Source organism: Danaus plexippus, chromosome 23 (genome assembly GCF_018135715.1).
Source record: "Danaus plexippus chromosome 23, MEX_DaPlex, whole genome shotgun sequence".
Lineage (NCBI taxonomy): Eukaryota > Metazoa > Arthropoda > Insecta > Lepidoptera > Nymphalidae > Danaus > Danaus plexippus.
Window position 1 is genome coordinate 3,820,223 of NC_083551.1, and position 27,240 is coordinate 3,847,462.

Consider the following 27,240-nt stretch of genomic DNA (forward strand, 5'->3'; position numbering starts at 1 on the left):
CCTTTTAATCATAGTTTTGGATAATATCCAGATGTTTCAACAATGTTCTTTCTCTTATTACTCATAGTTTGATGATAATAAATGTGCTAGGATTTTTTTTCTGAGCATTTCTTCTGTCTATTTAGGTTTCGATATTTGTCACCAAAAAATTATGGCCTTTATTTTTTTTTGTCATATTTAGCTCATAATAATGAACGAAAGAAAATCTGAAACAACAAGCACATTCCTAAAGTACTCGTAAAATTATGTTTAATAAATCTTATCGCCTTGGTTGTTTTTTCTGCTTGAAATCCACTCATAATCCATTTTTATTCTAAAATTAGGTTTTTTTAACGCTTCGGGTTTTCTTCTATTGCATACATATTTTTGTCCACTTAAGAATCAGCCATTTTCATAATGTTAAATTTTCTACTAAAGAAACCTTTAACGACTCCATTTAAATTTTTTTAATTAAAAATTTTATACATAAAAGTATAAAATACACCAGACTTTCTGGTTGTTATTCTCAACTCTGACTTGACCGATTTTGTTAAAAAAAATAACGAATAGTGTTAACTGTAATGCAGCTTTTAATTTTCAGGAAGACACAAACCAATGTTTTATAAGTACTTTGTAATAACGACCCTTCAAATATAAATGAAAGGGTATCCGTGCTAATAACTTTATGACTGAAAATTATCATCTATGTAAATTAAAATAGGAAAAAAAAAATATGTAAATAGGCTTGTATGATTTATTAATGATTAATATTAAAATTACAATAAATTAATTAAATAAATAATACATAAAACTTGTCAATGTTTTTTTTTTATAAAAAATACTTTGTAAATTGTCCAAATAAAATGTTTTCAAGGACAATATAATAATAAGTATTCATTCTAATATTTTATTACAATCTAAAATAAATATTAACGACCTATGTATAAGCGATACAAAACAAAGCTTACTTAATTACTTTGATGTTATTGAGCATAATTAGAAATACATTTTTTTTATTTCTATTGAATTATCTAACGAAGTGTCTTTGATATAAAAGTTTTTATTAGAAATTAATTTAAAATTATATAAAAAAAAATATGGTTGTAATTTTGTTTATGAAAACCATTTGCAACTATTCTTATATAACCAATTTACATGTACTTTTAGTTAGGCAATGTAATTCTAATTAGTCTTATAGGCGTTATAGGCTAACTCTGATGCTGATCTTTTATCCCAACCCCCGCCGCTGCTGCCGCCTCCAGAGGACCAGCCATGGCTTTCGTGGCTACTGCTGCCGCCACCCATATTCTTCTGTGCCACAATCTTCTTAAGTGCAATTATTCCTGCTAGAAGCAGTGCAATCTGAAAGATATCTGATTGTTAATAAAATGAACACGCAACTTTGATATTATCAGAGATGAATATACCTTTAAAGACGCTGTATTAGATCGAATTACACATCTATAAATAGCAGAAATAATATTCCCTGATTTCAAAAAATCCCGACAAAAATGTAGGCAAAGAGTAATAATGTTTGAAATTAGTTTTATTTGGTAACAAATTTTTTTATGACGTCATCATTTGGTTTAATTTGGAATGTTTTCTTTTACTTTCCTCTCTTCCGTGAAAATAACTTTGAAATTGGGATAGGCAAAAATTGTTACATAAATGAAGAATTTATTTCATAAATATTAAACAATATTTTCTGTCCTATAGAGAATTTTCCTCTAGTTTGTAGTCTAAATCTGTTATAAGAATATGTAGTGGTGGCCTGGAGGTTAAAGGCCCGCCTCTCGTACGTGAGCGCGCGGGTTCGAAACCTGGTAAGTACCAATGTGATTCATTTAAATGAATAAAACTGGCGAAAGTCTTAGATCTCATGATATGTATGTACCTTCTAAGAGTATTTAGACACCTCTGATAGACGGTAAAGGAAAACATCGTGAGGAAACCTGGTCTTATAATTTCTAATTATAAGATTGAAATCGCCAACCCGTGTTGAGCAAGGGTGGTAATTAATGCTCTAACCTTCTCCATGTGAGAAGAGGCTTTTCCTCAGCAGTGGGCTTCGATAAGCTGATGATGATGATAACAATATAATAGTCCTGATCGTGATATTTCTTAATAAATAGAAATTGGAAGATTTCAGTTATAAGTAGTATTCTGTTCTTATAATGTTCATTACATTATCCGCATATTTCGCAGTCGTACTTTGCTGACAGCAAACTTAATTATGGCAATGCAAAAGGCTTCAATTGCTATAAATAAACATGAATACATTAGACAAATGCAATAAGCGAAAGGTTAGATACGAAAGGTATTATTCAAGGCTTTGTTTATTTCAAATAATGAAAGACAAATTGTTTCGTTTTGTATGCCTTGAATAACTTTTGTAACTTTTTTGTGCTAAGATAAAAAAAAATGTCTCGATTATTATCCATTATAATCGCTTCCTTATTGCATGTATTTATTTTGCCAACTATAAATACTTCTATACTAGACCAGAAAATATATAATGAATTTCTTAAGAAACAAGCAATCCAGTCCCTTTACATAAATGTAGCTATATACTATTCTATATCGATGCGTCAAAGTAATAATACTTATACATATATACTATATTTAGAAGTAGTTATTAAATATATATAATAAACTATAAATAATCAAACTGCGCTTATTTATTATTGTTTGAATAAGGTAAATTAATTCAGTTAGTCAGTTTAATGGATTGAATACGCAATTTTTTGCCTGGGCGACTTGCACTCAAGGATACAACTTCTCAGTCAAGAAATATGCCAGGTTTATTACACATATTATGTTAAATAATTCATATTTTACTGTACTTAAAAGAGTTTAAAAGCATTCGTTTATAATTTCAAATCGTACGAACGTTTTATGATCAAAAATATAAATATTGATTCAATGATCTTCGTTCTATCGACTCATTTGTTACTCAAAATATTTAAGTTTAGATCTCATAAAACTGATAGCATACAGAAATATACGAAATTTAAATATGTTATATGAGAAGGGTTATAAGGAGCTTGTTATACGGATTATATATGTATTCAAATTGTATGTTTATCTGTTTATGATGGCTATATGAACCGTTATTACATCCCTAACAGACTCATTAAAATTCGTTTGGATACAAATAGTTTACAAAGTGAATTGAGGCATCCTGCGGATGTTGTGACACATAATATTTACGTCATATAATCTGGAGTACAATTTGTTTTTAACTTGCTCACAATAAAGAATACATAAATAAAGTTAATAAATAAAAATAAACGATAGCGAGATTAACGGAAATGTTTTCATTGGATTTAATTAAAATTAAGTGTTTCATTATTGTTACGAACACAAATTCCTCTTACGTACTTCATCCGCCAAAAACGCAACTTCATAACCGATGATATTTTACCATCGATCTAAATAAATCTCTTACGTCGTGATAAATAACAAGCCGCACGAGATTTACTTTGAACGACAATATTTCGTATTTAGAATATCTTTTTTTTTATTCTTTTAGTTTCACAACAACTCTAGAGCTACTGCCTTCGTGGCGTTAGGAAATAGACTGACAATACGCTCTTATGTTGCCAGCAGCTACCTTGTTTCTGCACTTTTATGCGATCAACATTTTAATAAGATTTATATCTAATCTATTTAAAGTTAAAATGACGTAAAGTCATTAAACTTTATAATAAGAACAAAAATATTTTAAGATAATTTTTTTTATTGCATGCAATAAAATTAATATTTATTTAATATTCAAGAATTACTTGATTGGTATTGGATTAAATAAAACTTTTGTAATTATATTTTTACCAATAACATTGTAAAATGTTATATACATGGCAACCCACTTTTGTTACGAGGCTAGTAAACCGATAACCAAACGTGAATATTACATCGAATGTCGACTTCAATGTTATTAAAATCTCATAATATATAACCTTTTCCATTAAAAACCTTATTGGGTAAGTATAGAGTCCATTTTTGTATAAATCTACATGAATCATAAAACGCCCGAGTCAATGAACGTTTATTCAAACCAGTTTAACAAATTCCGAACTCGTAAACATTATGCAATATCTTGTTCGTCATTAAATATAAGGAAAAGATTCTCTTTCCTCGTTTAATGTCAAGAATATGAGTTCATTGATAAATAATATGTGAAATAGGAATAAAGAATTTCCTTGGACGTCTCTTGTGTGCCTTACATAAAAATGTAGCAACACCACACGATGTATAATATGAAACATTTAAATTTTTTTTTTTTTACAGAAAGAACACGGGATTAATTTGATTTAAATTTTACAGAATCGAGTTGATTGAAATTGTTCTAGTTATGTAATAATATATTTTGTTTAATATTGTTTTTTAATCAAATTGATTTTATACAGTACATATATAATTATAAATATGTGCCATGTATGTAAGTTAAACCTAATGAGATCCTAATTGATTTTATTTTGTAGCTATGTATATACAATAAAAGAATCTTAAAAAAAATCTTTTTGATAAAATGTACACTGAAAATGTTGAACGGAAAAATACTTCGAACTCAAAAACGAAAACAATGTATCATGAGGAGTGAACCGTGGCATCAAATAGTTTTCTTAACCTCAATAATATTTTTTTGATGTAGTATATTTATGTTTATAGTATCTGAAACGGGTATACTGACTTCAAAAAACAGAAGCGGCTTGTTGACTATTATAAATCGTTCAGATAGTGTACCGACAGAAGCGAAATTTTTAAAATAATCTATGTTAAATTTTCACGTATGTTACTAATTGTTTGCTTAAAATTTTTCTCATATAAATGTAAAATGTTCTGTTTTATAATAATATAGAAGATGGTTGAAGCAATAAATGAAGAAGTAAGAAAGTAAATAAGATCAAAGTAAGGAATTAAACCCTGATAATCTGGGTTATTATAATAATATAAATTCCATTTATAAACATTTATAAATGGATGATAGTGCGTATAAGGTTCTATTTTTAAACCAGTAGATTGTCTTTTGATAACTGTAAGGGATAAAGTAGAGTTACATATCTCCAAAATCCATTAAATCCAACCAGACCAGCTTTGGCTTGTTGCTTTTTGTAATACTGGCTCTTGGAGGTGTCATAAATGTCAAAAAAAAAATCAAGCAATAACATGTTTTAAACAAAACTTTTTGGAACGTATCCGAGTGTATTGAGATAGAAATTATTTAAAAAAGGAACAGGTTCCTGACGTCATATACTATGTATATTATATATATTATGTCACAAATGTTTTTGAATCGTTACTTAATGCAGTACGCTGACATTGAAACCGCATTGTACATTGCGGTGTTGTTTTCATCCGCTGTCCTACTTGAAATGCAGTCGTAAATATCAAACAAACTGGCAGTTTAAGCAGAAATTTATTGACCTCATGTCTCACGTACGAATATTTTTGAACTTATGCAATCAAAACAAACAAGTTAGTATAAAAGTATAAAAGCTTGTCACGAACAGAATATATCAAAGAGAATTCTGTAATATCCACATTGAGATGACATCGCGTGCACTGATGATGATTTTTACATCAATTTAGTGGCTCGTAAAGGTAATGCATGAGGTCATTTCACAAATCATTGCTAGATATTACTGTGAAAGTTTTCTCACAATCGTTTTGATAGCCGTGTTAATAACTATTGTTCAATTGACACAATAAATGTACAAAAATTTCGCAGTTGTATATTCTGTAGAAGATGCATCAACTTTGATGCAAATAATATGGATGTCCTTACTCTATTGTTAAGTGAATATTTAATATGACAGTCTCATTGTTGCAGTTTATGTAGACCAGGTTCTATAAATGTGACCTACTCCATCAACAGCGTTGAGCGAAGCCGTATCAGCACATATTATCATAATGACACAAAACGTGACAACGTCGTAGTTCCCACACTACTTCAATGGAAAAATTGTTTGAATGGCAATTAATTCATAATTTTCACTACGACAAAGAAATGTGGGGTCACTTGAGCTTTTGTTTTTTTTTCCCGAGAGTTTCTTTATTCCGTCCATCTTATTATTTAAATGTTATATGTCATATCATTAAAATAAATACTAAGTGAAAAGTTGTTAGGGGAATATTTGTTTCTAATCTAACCAGACACTGAAAGCTTGGAAGCGACAGAATAACCTATTTAAGTTCCTTTCACTACGCTTCCAAATGAAAGCTTGAATGCTATGATATTTCAAAATAATATCTTTGCATTGAATGCTTCTTGGACCATAGAAATAAAAAAACTGCGTTTAGAATGAATTTCTCTGGGGGTATTTCAAGGTAACCTAACCTAAGGGTTAGGTAAAATGTAAAAGACAATTACCTTAGATACTATGAGAGCTTTTCCAGCTAATACGAATAAACCAGCGATAGCAACAGGTATCATTGCTGCCATCTTCATTGCTCCCCCCATCATCATCATTCCCATCATCTTCTTCATTTTTCCACGACCTGGAATTTTAGAGGTATTACTTTAAAAGCTACGTTTTCATATCAAAATAGAATGGAATTCAGAAAAGTCTTTGCTATCTTGGGAACTCTGATTATATTTATAACAAAAAATTTTTTTTTGATTTTTTTTTTTTTGTAATTACTTAAACTAATCTACTATAATATAGTAGTTGCTCTATTGGTTTTATTTAATTTTGTTGTTTCTTTTTAATATATAGACAGAATTTCGTGTAAATAAAATATATTTTAAAAACTGCGATTAAGCCACCAATTAAATTATTAATATAAATGTGCTGTAACTTTCTATAGATATTTTTTGATCTGACTATTTTGAATAGTCAGATTTTATTTATTTAGAAAACATTATACAGTTATGAACAAGCATTTTAGAAGGATTCGCAACATCACTTCAAGTGTGCATTCGAATGTCATTTTCTATAATTTTGTTCACAGTGAAATATCTATATACATATGTATTTGTTTTGACGTATCACACTTCAATCTTGTAGACTAAACACTTATGTTTTTATATGTTTTCTACTATTTATTGTACCGCAGGTATACTTTTATAAGGTCAAAGTTCTCATCAATAATTATTTGTAATTGGTTTGAAAGTGTCGAGAAACAATTTGAAATACAATTCTTATAGCTTTCTCTAACGTGAACTTCTCTAATAAACGGCTGTATGCTTTACTGACCATTAAGAATGATTACCTCAATTATCAATATTATTGCTTTTCTATTGATTGATTGAATCTTTCGTTCGATATCGTTAGATGTTTTGCTTGTTATAATGGTATATGATATTTATACCACCGTTGAATGATCAAAGAAAATTGTCGTCTGTTACGGATTATTCGTAAATCATTCTTGATGCTGTTTTCTCCTGATATAGAGCAAACATCTCATCGAAACAGTGCCACCACCGCGTTTTGGGAAGGTCTTACTTACGCCTATACACATAATGTTCCTTATGTGTAACCTACATACAACTTTCTGCTCTTTTCGTACCAACTCTGAATTTTAAATAGCTAATGATGTTATAGATCATATCTTGGCCTTACTTTTCTTTTTCTTAATGTCTTCACATCCGTAAACGTAATTTAATTAATACAAACAAAGAAATTTCACGGCGAATAAATCCTTAATTAGAATTTTCTTTTTGCTAAAAGATCTTACCTGGTGTAATTAAAATAGGTAAAATATTTTAGAAAAACATAAAACGTGGCATGGAAACTATATTCTAATTTGTTTAAACACCATAGAATTTGTAACGATTTTAATTTTAAAAGTATTGCGATATGTTTTCTACATATTTTTAACTAAACTCTGCAAAATATATATAATAATTCATACAATGAATTCGTATAACTCCTAACAGCACGGATCGTTCAGATGAAAGCTTACGATAGCAACTTAGTTAGTCTTGTGCTTGTAACCGTTTTTTTCAGCTTGTTAGTGAACAAATATTATAAACTTGATTTAATACAATCACGTTGATATGGAGGTAGAAAAAAATATTCTCGTCACTTTTAACGATTTAAAGAAGATTATTTTTCTATGATAAACGTAATTGAGGTCAATTCAACACGAACTTCTCGTGTCTTTCAAATAATGTTAAATACCTAAAAACATTGAAATGTCTTTTCCAAGAGAAAGTTAATGCACATGTTAAAGGTTAGCATGTCGAAGGAAATCGCAATAATTCATCTATAATTCTATGAGTCCGTTCTTCATGTCATTAAAAGTAATTGACTGTAGTGTTTCAACGGACGAACGGTGTGTGTGGTCGAAAAGTTAAATTATATATGAATTTGTGTGTTTGAACTTTGTGTTTATATGAGAAAGGTACAGTCAAAATTATATTGCTGGCCAAAATATATACAAGATAGTAATAGAAAATATGAAAATTTTATAAATGTAACATCTCCATACATTTTTATTTGTTATGCCTATCGTTGATTATTGAATTATAGGAAGTAAAGAAGTACCGGGTATTTTTTTATACTTCATCATGTATCTATAAATATTTTATTAATTAATAGCGTCTAATCAACTAAAATAAGGTTACGTTTATTGAGTTTTATGTGTGAAAGCCTACATTTATATAAAAGAAATATACACTGAAATATCTTACCTTCTTCGATACCTTTATTAAGCTCCTGGCCAGACATCTTTGGTAATGACAGCTGGACGGTTCTCGAATTTGCAAAAGCAGCAACTCTATCCCAGAGCATGCTCGACAGCATCCCATCCTTGCTCTCGTAATTCCTGGGTAAACTTGCTTCAATATCATTTTCGCTGACAGGGACAACTTCCATGTCTGATGCCCTCACTATATCCACACCATCAATCAAAGGAATCGACTCCATCCTGGCTGCCCGATCGAAGAAAAGTATGGCTTTCTTCTTCAGACAAGGTATTACGCCGTCAGATTGCTGGCAGTCTTCGTATATCCTCAATACATACTTCATTCCGAAATCCTCCCTACCGTTCACAAAAGTAATGACGAACAGCAAAATGATGAGCTTATACATTTTGATGTTTACTTGTTGGTGTTATAAAAAAGACTGTACAGTGGTGCGGCAGCGCCTCGTATTTATAGGCTATGTACTGCAAAATGAATTGTGCTGCTGTGATCTGGGTACGGTCTCCGAGGGTACCATCACAACACACGGGCTCTACGCAATAAGCGTCAAACTTTGATTACGACAGTACGAGGCGCTACAAATTACAGTCGATGCGCAACATACTTTAAGGAATTGTTAGTGTGAGTGTGTAGCGAAATGGAAGATTGTATAGTACTTGGTGTATTATAATAGACGTGGTAAAATTTTATATGAATATTTTATATAAATTTTCAAAATTATAGATTTCTTTAATATTAGATGTTAAATATATATAAAAAATATAAATTTATATATATTACTAGCTATAGGTACAGGTCAATGAATTGTAAAAAAATTTTTATTATTAAAATAATCAATAAGATAGGAATAATTTTCAATTTCATGTATTTAATTACTCGCATCATATTTATAGTCATTTTGAAATGAATAAAAAGCTTAAAATACTTTTTTCATATTATTTTTTGGAGGCTTTATTTGTTATTATAACAAAATAACCATAGTAAGAATTTTAATACGAAAATTAGAAATAAAATGAAACATCATCGCTTCCTTTTCGTACATCATCTGCAATTCGCATGCCAAACTCCCGGAATACAAACTATTGAGTGTTAAAAATTATTTATAATTAACATCCGCTTCCTGTAAGTCAAAGTAGAATTATGTAAACGATATCGTTATAAAAAGTAATTAGACCAACTAAAATACCATTCGCAACACTAACAAGACAAATGGATAATGTACTGAAGTGTACTTCCTAATTTATATTTGCAATGTAATTCTTTTCGGAGACGAACTAGCCAATAATCTTGCTAGTTTTTGTATGAGTAAGGTATATAATTTAATATATATATGATTTTTACAAAATAGTTCAGAGCTATGAATTTAGTACGCAACCTAGATTTAAAGCGACGCTAGTAAATGTAGGTCCTATCTAAGTAACTATTTACCTACTTGTACATTAATGTTGAATGCATATATCAAGACCATTAGAGCTTTGATAGATCGTCTCGTATTATAATACAAGAAGTATATAAAGTCTCTGCTTGCATGTTGAAAAAGTAACATTTCTTAAACCAATTGATATTAAAGAAACATTGCTAATATTTAAAGTAAAGAGACTTGTTTTTTTTTTTAATTATCTTCTTCTCAACCACATGTACTATATATATTTTTTTTATTAAGAGCATGACTATTTCAGTTAAATCTTCTTTAAATTAAATTCTCAGATTACCTAAAACGCATTTCAAACTGTTCTAAATTTAAAAAATACTGGACACTGAGTAAAATCTCAAACATATATGCTGAAAGAACATTTTTTTTTTTTAAATCAATCCACATTATAAGGTTAATATATATGAATAGAACTTTTTTTTTATATTCGGCCTCGTATTTATATTCGGACAGCGATACAAAAAGAGGAAAAGCGGATAAATGAAATAACAAGTAATTACATAGTTTTTGATCACTATGAATTACAAGTGAATTTTAATTTCTCAGGTAAAAGTCTTGCTTTCTCTACTTAACATACGTTAATCACATAATTGTTGCAATAAAAGTAGTAAAAAATGTTATAAAAATTTATGTATACATTTGTTGCCAAAACAATAAAATATAATATGAAAAGAAACATTTATTCATCATTTAGGTATAGACTTTTATATTACTATTGTTATTGAATTGGTTTGTGAAGAACATTTTGTTAGAAGCCTGAACTATGTTTTGTCTAAACGCTAAGAAAGGACCATGCCTAAATATGAGATAAATATAAAATGCAGTAGTAGAAGATAATCTGAATAATGAGATCTAAGAATTTAGCGAGTATTCATTGAAATAAAACTAATATATTCGGATTTGCTATGCAATTGTTATTATTTTTATACATATACCCGACGTTTCGGTTATTTTTCAGCACCCGTGATCACGGGCAGACGAGATGAAATTTTCATACATTCTTATTTTTCTTAATGAAATTCCACTTTATAACTTATAAGAATAATTTTTTCTCTAAATGAAATCAAATTTAATATCTAAAATCTAAACTTGTCTTTTTAAATTTATGTTTCGTATAAGAATTTGGAAAATGACGTCATCTCGGTTTAAAATCCAAGATTCCTTTCTTCCCATCATCAAATAAATTGCGTACCAGATTCGAGACGCGCAAGAAAACAACGGTCACACCAATTTGAAGACACACAACCTTGAAAAATTGTACAAGTTGACTTTTCACATTTTCTATAATTACGCGTCAGTTGGGTGCTATGATTGTCCATTGTTCTTAGTACTGGTGCCAGTGCATAAACGTTTCGGGAGACTGAGCATATTTTGGTATTGTTATATTTCTTGGTACCAATCTAAACATTTAATAATCTTAACAAAAACTGTAAGCGTTATTTAGGAAAAACCTTTTCATATTTATTAATCTATTCCAGTAATTTTTTGTCGTATAAACTAAATACAGTATAATACACTCATAAGTCATTCACATCTCGTCTGCCCGTGATCACGATTGCTGCAAAGTAACCGAAACGTAGTGAGTATGTTCCTTTATAAATAATAAAGTAACACGTAGTAAATCGAAAATATTAGTATCATTTGACTAAATACAGGCTCTTTTTATTACAGTACACATAAACTTTATTGAGTTCGTGGTCTGACATGAGGACATGGAGGTGATTATATAGAGAATCAGTCATGTACAGAATAATTGATGTAGCTGTATCGCTTTTTGTTAGATGTCATTAGCTATGAGGCACGTAACCTCTACCAAGTTTGCAAAATACCTTAGAAAATATAAAAATAAGAATATCCACACTTGATATATGGACAGTTTAACTTAGAAGAAATATTTTTTGATCTTCTGTTTAATGTTTTTTATTTATTGCTGATACATAGAAAGTCAACGTCGTTTAACTGGTAATTAAATAACTTCGTAGATAGCAAAAGAAATCAAAAAGTAGTAAAATTTATTTTTATTATAAAAAATACTTTGAATGTCGCTGATTTAATTAAATCCAGTTGGATGGAACAGTTAAAATTTTTGCTATTCTCATATTCTCACACATTATAATGGATAAAACCTTTTGTGGGATAGTACACAACGAAGTTATCCAAGGCCTAGTGCTCTAGATTCTCTGTGAGTGCGTAATTGTTCTTCCGGCGTCATAGCATAGACAAAGGAAATTTTGTGTTCATATTAAATTATAATAATAATCTCTTTAAAAGCTCCTTTATTTTAGAACTAAGAAAGGGGCAAAGATAAAGTAAAAGCTTAAAAATAAGCTAGATGAGTAAGAATTTTTTTTATTGACAATTCAAATCACTATTCAATTCATGTGCTTATCTTTCTTTTTTCATTAAAATGGGCTACGGAAAGTTTTGTATACTAAAGAGTGAAATATGTCACGAAGCGACTAATAATTAAATGAGAAAAATAAACACAGTGTACATCTTTTATTACTATAGAATATATTGAATAAAAAATTGTGTCTCTCTAAAGATTTTTTTCGCAATTATAAAATACTGTTTATAAAAGAAATAGCCCTTAAACTAATATATTTAAATACATATATTGCTTAACGTGAGCAGCAATAAATCATAGTTATCTTGATCGTCCTAAAAATGTGTTTAAAAAAAAAATGTATAACGCAATATTTATCCAAACATCAGACCAATAATTAAAATCAATTTTAAAATGATATAACAAAAAGTTTTAATAGTTTATTCCACTGCACGTTATAATCGCCTGTGGCTGTACACACTTTCGTTTACGCTATATAAAGCTCGTAGCCTTGCACTTGGCACATTCACTGAGGTTATTTAAAGAATATATCACGAAGTTAATTGAACAGGTTTTTAAACGCAAAACTGAATTAATATACAGAATTTTTTTCATATATTTTTATTTTGTTTACAAAAATTATTATTATAATAATAATTTAAAACTTATTTAAGAGCTGTTTCAGGACATGCGCCAATATTTGAAATAAATGTTGACTAATCTTTAATTCCTCCATTATAAATTTAAATTGTGTCTATATTAAAAAAAAACTCCAATAATATTAAATATGAATAATTAAAACGAATTACGACTCAAAATATATTTGGATAGAATTGATTTTAATTTGCAGTACTATTATTACTTCATAAATCATATCATGCATTTCTTTGACATTCTTATTTGTGTTTAATTTGACATGTTATTAATTTTAAGTACCTTTTGTTTCGCACAAGAATCTAATACAATTATTGTCGTCTCGCGTGTCTCAAGTTACACAATAATTATTATCTAATTTCTAAACAAATGCCAATATAATAAATGACTTATGGACATGTTATTTTTTAGTTGTTCATAGTTAATACAAGGCTCTTATAAGGCTTTTACTTGATGAGAATAAGGCTAATATATAACAGAATTTTTATTTCCTTAAATGTTTATTTGTTTTTACTTAAAAGGAAATGAAAATTTTATTGAAGATTTAGATTTATATGTAAGTTAAAGTATCGGGTCAATGAGGGTATGGAGGAACTGATTTTATAGCTTTACATATGATGCTGATGTATCTCTGAAGTATTTATGTTGCTAATATTAAAGTGTAAAGAATTGTTAATAAAAGTATACAGATTAAGTAAAAAATGGTAAGGAATTTCCTTGTTATACACATAGATAAACACTTCATATAAAATATATATTTTTACTCTCACGTCTTCAAATCAAATCAAAATCCCGTAAAGAACAGGCCCATATAAAAATACAAATAATATGCAAATTTTTATAAATTTATGCATATTTTTTGTGGGTATGCTATTTAAATGTCTTTTATTTGCACCAGATCTACGCATATTATAAATAAATTGCTTGATTGTATAGTCATTTAGTTCAGAACGCATCCCATGTACGGTGTCGCAGTCAGTTATTTAAATTTAGTCAATTATCAAAATGTCTCGTTTAACTAGATCTCATATAGTAATAATTTTACTTGTAAGTTTCAAGTTTTATGATTTAAAACAAATGTATTTGTTTAGATTTACTATATACTTATCGCATACTCCAAATAACTTTTCACCTTCTAAATCCAAATTAAATGGCAGTTCTTTGGTCATTCGAAGATAGTAAGTTTATAATTTACTATAAAAAAATTCTTTAAAATCGTTAAATGTTGTTGTTTTATAATTAAGAATATTATGTGTAAATTTTGACCATTTGTACATAGAATTTTTATAAAAAACCTGAAACTTTCATTGACCTTGACAATGACCATGCATCCACAAGATCGACCATCGCTGACCAACACATCGATGGCTCACACATACAGAGATAAATCGACATGCACATACACGCCTCAGTGCACGACGATACGATGCAACGATTGCACGCTCTAAAAGATTTATAGATAAATGCAGTTCCCGGTGAAAATAGATAAATGCCAGTGTTCATGTCGTTTCTACACATTTCAATAGGCGCAAGCGCTTTGTCTGGACACGTGTGACATTAACAGGACAGCCGCGGTATAAAACAAAATGGTTCCCCGCGGAATAATAGTCCTGTGCTTTTGTGTCTTCTTGGGGTCAACTTCTGCGGATAGCTTGGAAACTGGGGTGAAGTTCATCAGGAGGTTGTATGATAATTGCGAAAATTCACAAGAAATCCTTAAATGCTTTAAAATTCAGGCAGCAAAACTTGTTGGTCGAGCGGCAAGAGCAGAAACACTTCCGATTTTAGATGGAATTTACCTTAAAAGAACTACAGATCAAGGACGAGCTTTTCCCTCCACGATTCCAGAAAGCAATTTAAATTCCTTGAATTCAAATGAAGTTGACGAGCTTTTAGATATTGAAATAGGAAATTTGATTAAGACCCACCGTGTTGTGATTTCACCTTCAAAAGTTGGTGTAGATATTGGAAGATCAATGAATGAAGCGAGAAGTAAGTTAAAGAAAATGATGGGCCCAATTTTAGCTGGAGTAGCTATTAAAGGAGGATTTTTGGCAATTGCTTTCCAAGCCATTGCTATTATAGCTGGTAAGGCGTTATTGATCGGTAAAATTGCTTTACTACTGTCTGCTATCATCGGCTTGAAGAAACTTGTAGCTGGTGGAGAAGCACACGAGAAAACTACTTACGAGATTGTTAAGCATCCTCAGGTTTCACAGAGTCATACATATTCTTCGTCACATTACGGTAGCGACTTCGATACGACCGGACCTGGAGGTCACTATAGACGAAGCGTTGAAGAAGAGGCAGCAGCTCAGGAAAGAGCTTACAGAGCTTACGCTAAAACGCAACAATAAGTAAAATCTGGAAGATGACTTACGACTCTTTTAATATATTACGACGACATAGATTCTTAGTTAAATAAAATTACCTCTAACATCCGAAATTTTTCGGTTTTTTCCCTTGCCAACAGGAGACATGTTATCTACGACACTTTTAATTTATTTTAGTGTATATGTTAATTAATAGATATTAAAAAATGCTTAATCCAAATAGTTATTTGCAGGAATGCCTATAATAATTAGTATTATGTAAATAGTTATAAATGTTTTAATTAAGTTTATCTTTTATTCATATCTTTGCACCAAATAAGGCTATTATAAATACTATTAATGCTTAAAATATTATAAGTTATGATAAAATTATAAAAGCACATGAATTGCATATTAAATATTGTTAAATAAGTCGACGGGTACTGTGAATATTTATTCCATTTGTCCAATTTTGTAGAAATAGGGTAAGTAATATAGATAGTTTTATAATTTTGGTGCGTTGCTATTTATATTTTAAGTTCAACAATTTATTTATCAACGATCCTAATGAATTATGTATGTATTTCAATATACTAGTATATATATGTCAAACGACATGGTGGTTACAAGCGTACCTTTTGATATAATATTGACTATTAATATTTTTATTAAACATACTTCCGTTAAAATAATATTTATAAATGAATAGTTAATAATATATTTATATGATTCTGGAAATAATATAATTTTGTCAAATTGTTTCATTAAAATATACCGAATACTGAGGGTCGATTAAAAATATATATATTTTTTTGGTGGATTCGTGTTTCATTTCAAGAAAATATTTTGTTTATTGAATTAATTAATACCTAATTATTCCAATGATTATCTTGGGTTTTTAATACAAAACAAGTTTTATAAATAAAGATATTAATTATATATTTTATCGAAATTATAACTCGACTAACATATATTGTAAGTACTATTATAATTTAAATTACTCAAATGACATAAAACACTAAAATTAAGTAAAAGTAAAAATTATTTCCTAATTATAATGATCATGCATGCATGGAATTACTTGTTTTATGCCAACAATTGACTAAAACGTGTATAATTATATATTATAAATTTTTCAACGAATTTTCATATACACGGACATTTTTAGTATTTTTTAAATATCCTTTATCTGAAATATAGTAAAGGCTTAGAGATAGAGAGGTCTTAATTTTGTAATTATATCTAAATACATATAAATATGATAGAGAGAGAGTTTTTATACATAAATATTTTATATATTATCAAGATTAAACATTATTTAAATATGGAGATGAATTATATAGTCTGATAGAGATGGAGTCTGTATAGACCAAAAGATCTATAGATTTTAATTCTATAATATTCAGAGAAAAACCAATTTTCCTTATAATTTATTTAATATATACGTGTATTTAAATTAGTTTTGTCCTTTTTGGATATTATTTTGCTATTTAAATTTATTGTTTAGATATTACTTTAAATAAGACATACAAATGATCGAAAATGAAACGCTTATAATATTTTTTTTCAATATTTAAAATGCAAGCTTGATAAACAGCTATGTAAAGTAGTTATGTTATGGTTCAAATCTATGAAACCTATTTTATATACAATATGAAATTGCAAATAGGGTACAGATAGAAAAAAAAAATAGGTTGCTGTTTTTAAATTGATGATTTTCTCAAATTTTGCAAACCAACTGACAAATATCAAATAAGTGGTTAATCAATTATGTCATTAAAAAAATACCAAAGATACCACTAACAGTTGACCTATGAGATGAAAGAAAAAAATTCTTCACAATAATTTATTTTCCGACCAATCATATTAATCGAGTACATTTAACATTATTGGAACTGTATTCATAGAACTTTTGTCCGCAGATAGGTCCGTTATCAAAACTAATAAGGTAGTGGAGCACATCCACACACGTAATTAGTCCAATACACTTGGTATAAGAAATATTGAGAAAGCTTAGAATCTCTTGGAGCACGCAAAATATGTATCTAAGCATGTAGTATTATCACGCAATGCAGGAGATAAAAAAAAGTTGAAAGTTATGAAAATTATTCGATATGAGATGGTCTATATACCCATTAACAGAAATCATGTAATGAGGATTTAAATTATTGGTATGTAAGACTTTGTTTTGGAATTCATTTATTCAGAACTATTAATTTTGCTTTCATACAAACAAGAAGATTGGGACATATTTAGTTTTCTTTTATTGATATTACATTACATCTCATTATCAAAGTAAAGACTATCAATTGTAGTTTCCCGCTATTCAGAGCATGAAATAGCTAACTATGCTCGGCAATCTAAGTCGTACTAAATATCCTGGTCAAATAAAACGAAAGTTATTTATATTAAGATAAAAATCTTTAATATTTACTATAAAGAAAAGTACGAAATTAATTGGAAGCAAATATATAAATTAGTTAACATCTTTAAACTGAAAGCGAGACTTATTGACTAGATACATAAAATTCATTGTCCTTTTAATTATGTTATCTGCCATTAATGGGCGTCCAGGCGAAGTCCCTTGTCGATTTAATTTTTTTCTCATCCCTGGAATCGTTAATTTCCTTTTTGGTGACGAACAATCTGTCAAATCGTTCTTTTAATTCCTCCGGTGTTATAGGCGCTGCGGTTGTTTGTTGAATAGATTTCATATTGCTCTTATAGTAGTAATCTTCAGAGTTAGGATATCTGTTGTCATGGTAACCTGAAATGTATAGTGATATTCCGAAAAAAGGACAAATGTCGAATGAGAATTTTCTGAGGCTTTGAATCAAAGCAATCTAAAACTTACAAAATATTTATTGCCAAAAGATTCAGAAAGTTCTATGTGCTGCCATATTTGTATTTAAAAGTTTTTTATAGGCCATGTGCATGACGTTAAGGAATGCGTAGCTTAAAAATTTATTATAGGCATTAAAGAACAGAATAAAGCAATTTTAAATTGTCTCTTTTTCTTATATAAACGGTGTTTAGTATCCTATCTAAGCTACTTTATATTTGTCTTCTAGAAAAAGTTAAATAACATTAATTTTATTGAATACTTATGTACCTTCAGAACCATGATAATTATGATAGTGGTGGTCATGATCGTGATCATGACCATGACCATGACCATGCCAGTTTCCATGCCCATGTGAAGTATATGAAGACAGAATTGGATTATATGACCCTAAACCCCCAAATCCCCCATAATTCCACTGATTACTATGGCTGTTAGAACCGAAATTTCCCGAAAATAATGTAACAGCCAAAAATGCTAATTTTGCTAATAAGAAAGCCTTTTTGCTGGCTAACAAAACAACCCCCAGTAACAATGGTAATAAAGTAGATAATTGAAATTTAAAACCCAATAAAAATGGTACCAATAAATTTCGGGTAAGCAGGCGTCCTGAAAAAAAGAATACTTGAATTAGTTTTTTTTTATTAGTATAACAATATAATTATTTTAATACGTAACAATCTCTGTATTTATATACACTCTGTGTATTTCGTTAACTTGTAGTCAAAGCGTGTTTTAAAACGTTCTCCACAAACAAAAGATGGCGCAACATCCAAGTTCAATGCGAAGGCCTTCAAGTGTGTAGTTTTGAAATTAACGCATAGATGGCGTTCTTTACAACAAATATACATTTATTTTACTGGTATGTAAATTTTATAGTGATTTTTATATATTTAAATTTAAAAAAGAATATATTGAAAGCCTAGAAATTATAATAAAAAAAAAATGTATTTGTAAAATCTTACGAGTCGTCATTTCTCCTTGACTGTGATAGCTTCTCTCTTTTACTTTCGGATCAATTATAAATTCAAGAATTCCATTCGCTAATGTTGGTCCGATTCTCAAAACTAGCCCTGGATATACAACCCCCAGATCCCAGTGCAGAGAACGCTTTGAAATAAGACTGCTAGCTTCTTCCATGACGGACCTAAAATAAAGTTATTATTTGCACTGCTCTATAAATTATAATGCTAAAACTTTGCTCAATATTTTATAAGATAGTAAGGGTTTTTACATAGGAATTATTGGATTGGGGTAAGGAGTGATAATGACAATTAATTTTAAAATAGCTGATACCGAATATCCATAGGATCCTTGTCCAAAAAGTTTCCAATACTTCTTGGACCTTTTTCATCTCTAACAAATGATACCCCAGTGGCTAAACTGAAGGTATCTGTTTCGTCATAAGCACTTAACGTATTTAATAATTCCTTCCCAAAACAAACACCCACTTCAGAACGTCCAGACACACTTAAACACTGATTCAGTTGCGATCCATCTATATTATTTCCTTTTAAGTCTTCACCTTCTTGCAGTTGAATTGGTATAATCTCCACAACTACAGACAGAATTACTACAACAGTGAGTTTCGTTAAAAACTTTGGGGACATTGTTATTTTAAGTCCAAAGAGATGTGTGTGCACCGATTCGAATATTACGTATACTTTATTGTAACAAAACTTGCACAGTTTTATAGACTTACTTGATATGTACGAATGAACTTTGCCATTGTTTCCGAGCCCGTCACGGGATGTTTCCCACGACTGGCCTAACAATAAGGTGAAAATTCGTTGCGGATAATTTGAATTGCAAGATTCTTGTGAGAGTGTTATTTGCATGTTACATAGCTTATGTAATATTAGTCATATCTATAGAATACCGTTTATTTGCTGTACAATATATATGTTCTGGTCGTTTTGTTTTATATTTTCAACAATATGGGAAAAAGCATTATATCCGGATGACGTCAGACCATCTCTGAGATCCTTAAGAGAACCTTTTTATATTTTGCTGAGACTATGTTAAAAGCATTCGATTTAAATTATTGTTACCTGATTTAAATTATATGAAAAATCCAAATTCCAGGTTATCCTTTCATAAAACTCTAATCTCCAATTATTGGATTAATTCAATTTTATTTTATTAAAAAACTTATTTATGAATCCAATTTAATGAAAAAAAACCTTATTATATAATAATTACATATAACTTTCCAAAATGAGTTATTACCTTCTGGTCCTACATTAAAAATTATACATAATCTTTTTTCATCAACCATAAAAATAACCTGCCATTAACTTGTTAGGCCTTTGACCTCTTCATTGTTTAACAACCTGTCCGTATCACTAGAAATGTCTATATATATATTATTACTTTAGAGAACTACAAGCTCTATTGCCTTCCGCAATTAGGGCTAATATTTGTTAAAGTCATATCGGTTTTAAGACGTTTGTTACGTAAAACGTATTGGGAAGTGAAAGTCGACAATCCATTATTTTTAGTTATATGTCCGGTTTGGCTTAAGTAAAAGTTTTGTTTGAATGACGTAATATATTCTCGTTTTGCTTTACCGTCTCATTGTTTTTACTTAACGTAATAAATACACAAGTCACAGTGAAATAAAAACTTCTCGTGATAAATCAAGCTTCAGACATTCATCTGTTTGAGATCTTTAAATTTAATTGGAACTGCTGCTGTTATTTTAAATTAACAACAAATTTCGTTTTAATAACAAGTATATTTTAAAATTTGATAAATTGAGTTATGGACCCATTATTTTTTTTGGGCATTAAGTTTTTGTCATATTACTTAAATTTCATTTTCGCTGACAGCATATTTATTGACCTTTTGCTAACATTAGTCATTCCACTTTCACCGTTGTCGCTGGAGGAACGTGGATTTTAGCATCTCTTTCATTATATGTAAAGTCCCCCACCTCCATTAAAAACGTCACAAATTTTATATTACCAATTAAAACTGTAAAGTTTTTAACAATAGTTCTTAAGGCAAATTTTATAAGACACATAATTGAGTGGCCGTTTTTTTTTAATTAGTTAAATATGTTTGTTGAACAAGTGTTTTACATTTATACACTCTTCAGCCTGGAAAACGTATTAGACTTAATTATGAAATCAATAAAGTCGAAAATAAAATAAAATTTTTCGTTCCAAGTTAAGGTGTTTGGACATTAAAATACTGAATTCTGAGTTTATTTATTACGAAGACTTAAGGTCTGGAATGGCGTTTCGATGTTTTTATTCTGAGTTCACTCAAAGGAAAAGCTATGAATGTGAACCGGATACGGGAGTGTGCGGAGAAATTTCTTTAAGTTTTTTTTAGGTAAAGGATACTGTGGGCGTTCGACACAAATCGCTGTGACATAAGGTGATATGACAGCTATTACCCAATCCGCAATTCTTCGAACCGCGTTATGTCAAAGATTTCTTTTCTTGGAACTTTTGCTATAAAGTTGTTACATTTCCTGACATTTTATATATAAATTATTTTGCATTGAATTTGCGATTGTTACTTTTAGTTTCGTATTTTAATGATAATTAATACAACTGTATCCGTAATAGCGGTGTAGAATGGACAGAAATGTTATTGCTAACGCGAAAGTGAATAATTTTTATAACCGCGTCCAAAGGTATTGGCTTAAAACATAATGTCTTTTATTACATTTCAATAAATAATTATATCAACATTCAATGCTGTAAATAAATAAATAACCTATACTCCAAATTATTGTTCAAACAATCCAATAATATTATTATTTTGTTACTGTAAATTACTCTCGCTTACAACTATACGATAATTACTTTACTATCACGAAACAATTTTCATCGTGTTCAAAACCTCTAAAACCCCTTATGGTTTAGCATGTATCTATAGTTGTATAATGTGTATACCAAAAGCTTCAAATTTTACTTTCATTTAACATTGAAAGAACGCAAGCATTGTCATTTAAATCACAAAAAAATAATGTTACAGTTTTTATACATCGTTACTTAGTGGCATGCTAAACATTATTTTTTTTTTAATCAGGAAACATTACCAATTACATACTGGCTGGAAATAAATGTGCAATCGTTGATAGTTTCCGGCAATGTGACATAAAAAGTAATCGCATGTGCCATGTTAACTTTTGTTTGGAAGCATTAAATCATGCAACTCATTTGCCATTTTTTAATTCTTCATACAAAAAACGATAAAATATTTTACGTATTATAATATGAAAATAGAAAAACATATAATATTTTGCTCGTATAGCAATACATTTTACACGCATTACTTTCAGACTAATTGAACTATAAATAATTTGAATTTGACAAGTCATTATATAAACTACTTGCCAATTAAGTTTTTTTTTTTCATAAATTATTATTTATTAGTTTCTTGTATTATATGGCAAGGAAGGTATTGTTTTCTTCTATGACAGTACAGTCGCGATAAAAAATTTCCAACTACGTTAATTTATATCAAATATGTATAATTATAATTCTATAAGTAATAAAATAATCCTCTGTGCATGATATTAAGTGGTAGGAATTTATTTTAAGCGTAACTGATATTATAAAAACAGGTTTGTCATAAATCTGATGGCACTTTCAAATTAATTGCACAACGGACTACATCCGTATAGAAACTCAGCCTATATGAATGCGTCACTCATTCATGTTTTACGTTACTATACTAACAAGTTCACGTAAGGTTTTGAAACGAATATATGTTTATATAATTTTAGTTTGCATGAATGTAATATGATATGAGATTTTAATAAATAAACATACCGTTGATTTATTATAACATAAGGTCCGAGCAATTGGAATTCAATTAATATAAATGAAACTAATATTTTCGGAATAGTATGAAAAAAAATTTTTTCTCATCTGCCCTTGATCACGGTCGCACCAAAGCAACTGAAACTTCGGGAGTACATAGTTTAAAATAATAAAAAAACGTAATATTTTCGGATAGTACATCCGAAAATATTACGTTTTATTTAAACGTTTTATTTAAATTAATACTCGCAAAGTCTATGTTTCATTCAATTAATACTTTTGAGTTTATCTTAAGACTGTTATGACGTTTTACCTCCTCCTGATGTGATTGTGACTTTCTTTGGCTAGGGATTAGAACAAAAGAATTAAGGTAATATGTCGAATATATTATCTTTATTGATTTACATAAATGTTTTAAGATAGAATACAACTAGCAAATATATCAGTTCATTGTTCAGCCAGTCTCTTATTGCCTTAATATAAAATCTAGATTTTTGTTTTATTAGAACATGTTGTCGGCGGTCTTTTACAAATATATAGATCGGTTAATCCTCTATGAAACTACATTAGTGTTAAAACCTTCCTTTATCGCTTTATATATTCGAAGCGAAAACTTTGAATGATTTTTTGAAACAAACAACAGAATTGAAAGAACGGATTATAGTGGAATTCAAGCCATTCAAAATATGTATAGAGAAGAACAACACAAAGAAATTTTATATATAAAATTTATACGATATATATAACAATATTTAAAATAAACATCACACACACTACCACAACTCACACACACATATACAATACGTCAATCCGCGAAGATTCCTCTTGACGTGTGTACTGTCACTGAATGTCAAACATAGTGACATTTCTATTCCAATATCAAACTAGAAATAAATATAGGTATTGGTCTAATATAAATTATTATGTGATGTCCTCCCCGTCCTTTAAATACCGATTTTTTGTTGTCGTTAGTGTTTGGTCCCTTTAGTGAATTTATATGTAGATATAATAAAATGATTAGAATTAAGTTGTAGTCTTAGTTTTTAACTTTTTATACAGTATATATCTCTTATGTTTGTATTTAATTGTATTTGTGTTGTTTTAGATCTACCAACAGATGTAGTTCCTAACTGTGACTACAGTCAAGGCTGTTAAATTTTATTGCATTCATAAGTTAATCCCGGATCCCGTCTCCTCCATTCTACACGACACTGGCAGAATATTATGTGCACGTCTTTGCACGGATGAAGGCCGTATAATAAAAAATATAATTATTATTATATCTAATTATAGATAAATAATTAACGTATAAATTTAATTTGTATTAATAGTTAGACTTACGAGTTAATCAGACTATTTTCTTTGCGCATCCGTTATGTTTCCTGCAAATATATTATCCACGGGCTATTAATTTGGCCTATAACCATTCAACGGCTCTTATATAGCTGTAGAGTTTTTTTTTTTTATAATTAAAGAAGGCACTAGTACACGAGATATTATTAAAATACATTCCCATATATACATGTAGTCTATCTTTAAATTTTTATTACTAAAGTAGTAGTAGTAGCCTATATGTATAGAAAAATATATATTCATGTATATATTTATAATATTATTATTCCTGTTCTTAATTATATTTATGCCAGCCCGGTTATAGAAAGAAAAATTATAATTTGTACAAATTTAAGGTTTAAATGTATGAAAAAATAACTTAAATTATCTTTTTGATGTTATGACCTCTCTGTTCGTTTCAGGATAGCGACACCCTTGTAGCTAGCATTTAAGGAAATATAATATATATATATATATATATATATATGTTATATCAATTTGTAATATAAGAAAACAGTTGCATCAGAAAAAAATGTTACAGTGAGTCCCAAACGTAATATTTAATGTTGTGTACCAAATATAACCTTATGTCCAATCAATCCACAATCCATATAAGCGTTTTATTACTGAGCTAAATGTTTAGCAAAGCACACAAATCCTCATATTAATGAATACTTACAAAGTAGAAACTAGAAAACATAAGTTTGAAAATTAAAACATTACGAGCACGAGATTAGTTTAACGAAGCAAAAAATGTGTGTTAATACGAGAAGATGAATTATATGCTCTGCTATCATTAACATCGATAATTATGAAGATAGGTGTGAAATTTACAAAATATTTTAATATTGTTCCATCAACGACAGATGACTAAGTTAATTCGTACCTTAATCCACAAATAATCGAGACGAATTGTCACTAAATTGTGATAATTATATCAATAATATTTATTTGGAGATTAAAATTTTAATTATCATTCTATAAAATAATTATGTTTATATTAATCTTCTAATGTCACGCGTTCATACGATCCAGTAAAAAAATATAAAAATAATATATATATGAAAATTTTATATAAATGTCAGTGACGTCATACATGAAGTTTACAAATAAGAATGGCTAGATCTTAACAGGCAAATTCGAGTTTTATTGATTGTATAAAATCATGCGACGTACGCCAGCTAGCTCGAAACGCGTCCTTAAACTTTGTATAATAAATTGCTATCACAAATAAAGTATGTAATTATACTTTAACTATGAATAAATGCGTGATCGATTTCTTTAGAATACATTGTAGCGTGTAAGTGAAAATAAATGTGGTCTTATCTATAGTTAAGTTACAAAGTAATGAAGGTATACAAATTAATTGTTTCTAAAAACGAATAAAGCGATCCAAATATTCAATAATATTCGAAACTTTTTAAGTTATTGTAAAGCAATTTATTGTTAAACATCCTATGTGTTGTAACAAGGTCTCTTAAGCATTTAATTCCGTTAGAAATATAACTATTTTCTCACTTTCATCTCGTCTGCCGAGATCACGGTTGCTGTAAAAGAACAGAAACCTCGGGTTCAGAAATAATAAAAATGCGTGGTAACCGAAAAATTTTTTTCATTTTAGTTTAAACCTACTGATTGAAGTTATTAAACCTATCTTAGTTTATTTGTATCATATTAGATGCTCTACACATAGAGCCACAGTTACGTTTGGTTGTTTCTTAATTTAACTTTGTAATTTTTAATGACCATCGCGTATCACGCCAATATTCAGTCAACTTCATTTATACTATTTTAAACCTCAAATGAGACGTTTTAAACAAATCTAGACAATACATTATTTTATGAATAAAAGTAATTTTTTTGCCAGATATCTGTAGATATTAAACTATCCTGATAAGAATAAAAAAAAAGATTTTTCTTGGTATACTAAAATATTTTGCTGTGGTTAATATTTTATATGAGGCGTCTACGTTTTCAGTTGCTTGACAAGTGGTAAAAACACCAATATTGTGGTAGACTTAATGAACGGTACATCTGGTAGAATATTCTCTTATTTCTAAGCAATAAGATCTGCGCTTTGCGCTTTGTATAACAATAATAACTCGATCAATTACGGTACGGAAGCACTTATAACGCTTGACATACTCTTTTCTTTTTACTCCGTTTTTACGTCTTCTGAAACTTCTAAAATACTAATAGGTTAACAATGTCAGCATGTGTAGAGCCACGTTCAGAGACTAAATATATGAAGTGAAAATCATTTACTATTGTCAAAATTTCAATATTCAAATGTAAAAATTCTTTTACTTAATACATATCAATTAAATTTATAACTTTTAGAATTGTTCTAGAAAGAAAGCAAACGAAAACAATAATATTAAAAATATTAAAATCGAAGACTTTACAATTCTGTTCATTATGCATAAAAGTGCCTCACTTTTATCACAAATATTTGATATTGTCTTTACTGCACGTAATTTAAGAAAAAAAATAAGTAAATTGCATACAAAATTTATCGACTAAGAATGACTCTATTTTATTAAATGACTTCGGGTACAGGGAGGCAAATAATTCGTTTGTATTTCGGGGTATTTTGTTTCATCAAGGGAAAGCATGTTTGAAATATATTACTTTTTTACGACACATAAAATAAAATTACAATTCTTTATCATTATTATCATGTTATTGATGGAGTTTGTATAATAATGTCAATAATTGGTTCAGGTGCTATAGATGGATTGGAAGATCTTAATTTTCAGGACTATTTTTAATTAGCACCTAGGCACTTAAATATTTAAGATTATTTCTTTGAGTGTACTATATTATATTTAATAAATGCACCGATGCATCCCTCTCGACAAAGTCCAGTGTACCGTGAAACTAAGCGCATATAAACGCTTAGTCTGTTACAGTTTTAAACACAGTACCTAAT

The 27,240-nt window shown here is 29.0% G+C and overlaps 3 protein-coding genes across 3 annotated transcripts; 1 reads left to right on the plus strand and 2 right to left on the minus strand.

Annotated features, from left to right (window-relative positions):
* Positions 1 to 895: 895 nt before the first annotated feature.
* Positions 896 to 9,053, minus strand: LOC116774713 (uncharacterized). Its single transcript, XM_032667446.2, has 3 exons — positions 8,618 to 9,053; positions 6,353 to 6,480; positions 896 to 1,341 (listed from the first exon to the last, which is right to left on the minus strand). Exons 1-3 carry the CDS (start codon positions 9,015 to 9,017, stop codon positions 1,162 to 1,164), a joined length of 708 nt encoding a protein of 235 aa, XP_032523337.1. The 5' UTR covers positions 9,018 to 9,053; the 3' UTR covers positions 896 to 1,161.
* A 5,413-nt stretch (positions 9,054 to 14,466) lies between these two features.
* On the plus strand, positions 14,467 to 16,134 carry LOC116774707 (uncharacterized). The gene has a single exon (XM_032667440.2). The coding sequence runs from the start codon at positions 14,628 to 14,630 to the stop codon at positions 15,396 to 15,398; it is 771 nt and encodes a 256-aa protein (XP_032523331.1). The 5' UTR covers positions 14,467 to 14,627; the 3' UTR covers positions 15,399 to 16,134.
* Positions 16,135 to 17,794: 1,660 nt separating this feature from the next.
* Positions 17,795 to 19,846, minus strand: LOC116774991 (uncharacterized). Its single transcript, XM_032667780.2, has 4 exons — positions 19,492 to 19,846; positions 19,161 to 19,342; positions 18,466 to 18,804; positions 17,795 to 18,120 (listed from the first exon to the last, which is right to left on the minus strand). The coding sequence occupies exons 1-4, from the start codon at positions 19,803 to 19,805 to the stop codon at positions 17,903 to 17,905; spliced, it is 1,053 nt and encodes a 350-aa protein (XP_032523671.2). The 5' UTR covers positions 19,806 to 19,846; the 3' UTR covers positions 17,795 to 17,902.
* Positions 19,847 to 27,240: the final 7,394 nt, after the last annotated feature.

Bases quoted from the DNA above. Each gene is read 5' to 3' on its own strand.
- LOC116774713 (XM_032667446.2), bottom strand. From the start codon at position 9,017: ATGTATAAGCTCATCATTTTGCTGTTCGTCATTACTTTTGTGAACGGT. The intron at 6,481-8,617 runs GTAAGATATTTC...CTAAAATTCCAG, and splicing joins TAATAAAGGTATCGAAGAAG to GTCGTGGAAAAATGAAGAAG. The intron at 1,342-6,352 runs GTAATTGTCTTT...GATATCTTTCAG, and splicing joins AAGCTCTCATAGTATCTAAG to ATTGCACTGCTTCTAGCAGG.
- LOC116774707 (XM_032667440.2), top strand. From the start codon at position 14,628: ATGGTTCCCCGCGGAATAATAGTCCTGTGCTTTTGTGTCTTCTTGGGG.
- LOC116774991 (XM_032667780.2), bottom strand. From the start codon at position 19,805: ATGTCCCCAAAGTTTTTAACGAAACTCACTGTTGTAGTAATTCTGTCT. The intron at 19,343-19,491 runs GTATCAGCTATT...ACTTTATTTTAG, and splicing joins AAGGATCCTATGGATATTCG to GTCCGTCATGGAAGAAGCTA. The intron at 18,121-18,465 runs GTACATAAGTAT...TATACATTTCAG, and splicing joins TAATTATCATGGTTCTGAAG to GTTACCATGACAACAGATAT.